The sequence below is a fragment of the Mus caroli genome, unplaced genomic scaffold (genome assembly GCF_900094665.2).
Source record: "Mus caroli unplaced genomic scaffold, CAROLI_EIJ_v1.1 scaffold_17457_1, whole genome shotgun sequence".
NCBI classification, from domain to species: Eukaryota; Metazoa; Chordata; class Mammalia; order Rodentia; family Muridae; genus Mus; species Mus caroli.
This window is the reverse complement of record NW_018389068.1, coordinates 16,098-19,031: the sequence shown is the minus strand read 5'-3', so window position 1 is coordinate 19,031 and position 2,934 is coordinate 16,098. Positions and strand designations below refer to the sequence as shown.

The 2,934-nt window shown below is 47.3% G+C and overlaps 1 protein-coding gene across 1 annotated transcript in view; it reads right to left on the bottom strand.

The window, feature by feature from the left end:
- Positions 1-486: 486 nt before the first annotated feature.
- Positions 487-2,934, bottom strand: part of LOC110287919 (double homeobox protein 4C-like) — a 7,111-nt gene continuing 4,663 nt past the window's right edge. Inside the window, exons 4-5 of the mRNA XM_021154411.1 lie at positions 2,586-2,731; positions 487-1,562 (exon numbers count right to left, since the gene is read on the bottom strand). Coding sequence (XP_021010070.1) covers positions 927-1,562; positions 2,586-2,731 — 782 coding nt within the window. The 3' untranslated portion in view covers positions 487-926. The remainder of the gene's footprint in view (positions 1,563-2,585; positions 2,732-2,934) is intronic.

Below are 2,934 nucleotides of genomic sequence, written 5' to 3'. Positions count from 1 at the left end.
ACCTGTGGCATTGTTATGGTTGTTCAAGTGACTCAAGTGACTATGAAGTTTGGTATTAGTGAGGAATAAGCGCCTAGTTATCGCTGCTGTACCGCACACTGAGGGACTGTTAGGCTGGTAACCAGTAAGTAACAGTTAAAGGTAACGCACTATGACCCAAACAACTACCAGAAGCAACTTGACAGGAGAGTGTTTATTTGGATTCTTGTCAGAATGTTTTAGCCCATTGTCACAGAGCGGCATGGTGACATAAGTCCGTCTACACATCGGGAACACGTGGTGCAAGCTGTTCACATGGTGGGTATAACTTTCAAGGTACCACCCTGGCCTGCATCTGCCGGTCAGGACCCACCTAAAACCTCTACAGATTTCAAACAGCACCATGGGCTGAGAGGCAAGATTTCAAAACATGAATTTGTGACAGACACTTCAGATTTGAAACATAACAGATGGTAAATGAAACCGTGAATTTAAAAAAATAAATAATTAAGATTAAAACCAAGATGGATGGACATGGAGGGATATATTTGTAGCACCGATTATTTAGGAGGCTGAGGCAGGAAATTGACTTAAGCACAGGAGTTCAAGACCAGCCAGAATAACAGTGAGATCAGATCTCAAGAATAAATTAAGAATAAAAATAATTGCCCCCTTTTTGTGTCCATGTGGTTTATGCACATACTAACTTGAACTTGTTCCGTAATTCTGCATACCTATTCCTCAATATAGCCACTGATTTCATGCCCGAGGGCAGGTTCCCGTGAATCTGCGTCACTGATGTACTTGTGAAGAACCCAACACTCTCCTGAGAAGCTCTCCAAGCCATGCGCGGGAGTCCACGTGGGGACCTGGTTGCCGAAGGAAGAGATCTTGTCCTGAAAACCTGTGCTCAAGAGGAATGAACGGCTTGAGGCTTAAACCTACTGCTATGGAGTTTGGTGTGCTTGAGGAGACATGCTGGAAAGCTGCCGCAGCTGCACCTGCCACGGATGCAGCTCAGCTTTCTCAGACCAGTATTCTTTGTCAGGCATCCATTCAGCAAGCATGGATCCGAACCACTCGTCCCAGTGTTGGAGAAAGGTGGAATCATTTTGGTCTAGTTTCCGGAAGTGTTGATTGACAGCTGGAACCTGAGTACAATCTTCTAAGCGCGGTACCGCCAAACCACTGCTCTCACTGGGATGATGCCCTCTGTTTTGGATTAGGAGCTGTAAAGGAGGCTGAGAATGGAAGCCCTCCTCTCCTGTCGTCTTTGTCGGTGATGAGTGACCTTTATTGGGATTTTGATCGTCACTCCTTTGCTGTACAACCTGGGAGGGCTGTTGTAGTGTGGTCCCTGGTAACTGCTTCTGACGGCCCTGAGAGAGATCCAAAGGACCATTTGGGGTGTGGGGTGGAGAAAGAGGCAGTATAACTGAAGAACTGCTGGTGAGAGTTTTGGAAGGAGCGACTTTACCCGTAGTCTTCTGGGCAGGGCCCTGGCTGTTCTGGGGTGGATGAGGAGTTTTCTGAGTGTTCTGTCTTGGGTCTGGGTGCCGTGCTCTCCGGTTCTGAAACCATATCTAAAACACACACACAAAAGAGTCCCGAACAGCAGAAGTGATTCCACCTGTCTCTTATGTTTGCTAAACAGAAGCAAAGATAAGGGGACACAGGCTAACCCTTCCAATGCAGGTTCTTGGAACTTCATTTCCTCCGAGTAGAGTCTACCTTCCACATCTCCATCACCTCCCAATAACCCACTTGGATTTTGAACAGATTCCTCGCAGTGATTAGCTCAGAGCTCTTGGGATCTAAGGAGCTCTAGGAACACCTCGCCTCACCTCACCTCACCGAAACACCTGGAGATGAGCTTGACTAATCTGTGTTTCTCAATCTAACTAAGTTGACAATCAAGATTAAGTAAGCCATGGCACATGGTCATGGGTGAGATAATACTGCGGTTGGAAAGGTAGAAGAAAAGTTAGACTCCACCCATCTGATACCCAGCACTGATGGAGGAATCAAGTTCTCAGAGGCAGGGTGAATTTCTGCTTATCAAGAGGCTCCTAAGAAGGTGGAGCTCCCAGAGGGCATGGAAGCACAATGGCTGATCCAAAGCTAGGATTATCTAAGGATGCTTGCTTCAGAAGAAGTTCACCCATCTCCATAATACACACAGAACAGGGACTCTCAGTGCAGGCTGTGTTCTAGACTGCTTAGACTACAGCCAGAGGGGAGCTGAGGGCTAGGTAAGCAGACATCCCATGCCTAGAGGTGTCTGGGTGCTAACTAACATCCTAAGACACAGAGTAGCACCCTCGCCCTCTGGGGCTCAGTTGACAGTAGTTCCAAGGACTGTGTTCTGGAAACAAGAGTGGCTTTACACACTGTCACCTAACTGCTCTTTCTATTTCCTATGATTCTGCAGGTCTGATGAGACTGTTTCTCCAGACTGTCGCTGGAAACACCAAGTATCTACATCCCGTGTCTAGAGCAGGGGGACAACCATGAGTAGCCTGGCTTTGTCCAGCAACGGCTGGGGAGAAAAGCGGCTCGTGGTAAGGACACGTGGGCTGCCAGAGGCAGAGAGATGCACAACGTACATGAATCCTGGATTCTGGGATGCCTGTTTGTTGAGCCAGTTTTTCCCTGGTAACAATCCCAGGGAACCGATTCTTCTCAAAAGCTTCAATTAGAATATCAGTCTGGAACTTTGTGAAGTGCGTTCTGCTCCTTCTAGCTTCTTTAACTGATTCAACATAAGCACACAACAGGGTTTGCAGGTCAGTTTTTACATTCAAACTTGAAAAAAAAATATTTTGAATGAACATTGTTCATCAAAATAATGGCTTGAGCTGGGCGTGGTGGCGCACGCCTTTAATCCCAGCACTCGGGAGGCAGAGGCAGGCGGATTTCTGAGTTCGAGGCCAGCCTGGTCTACAAAGTGAGTGC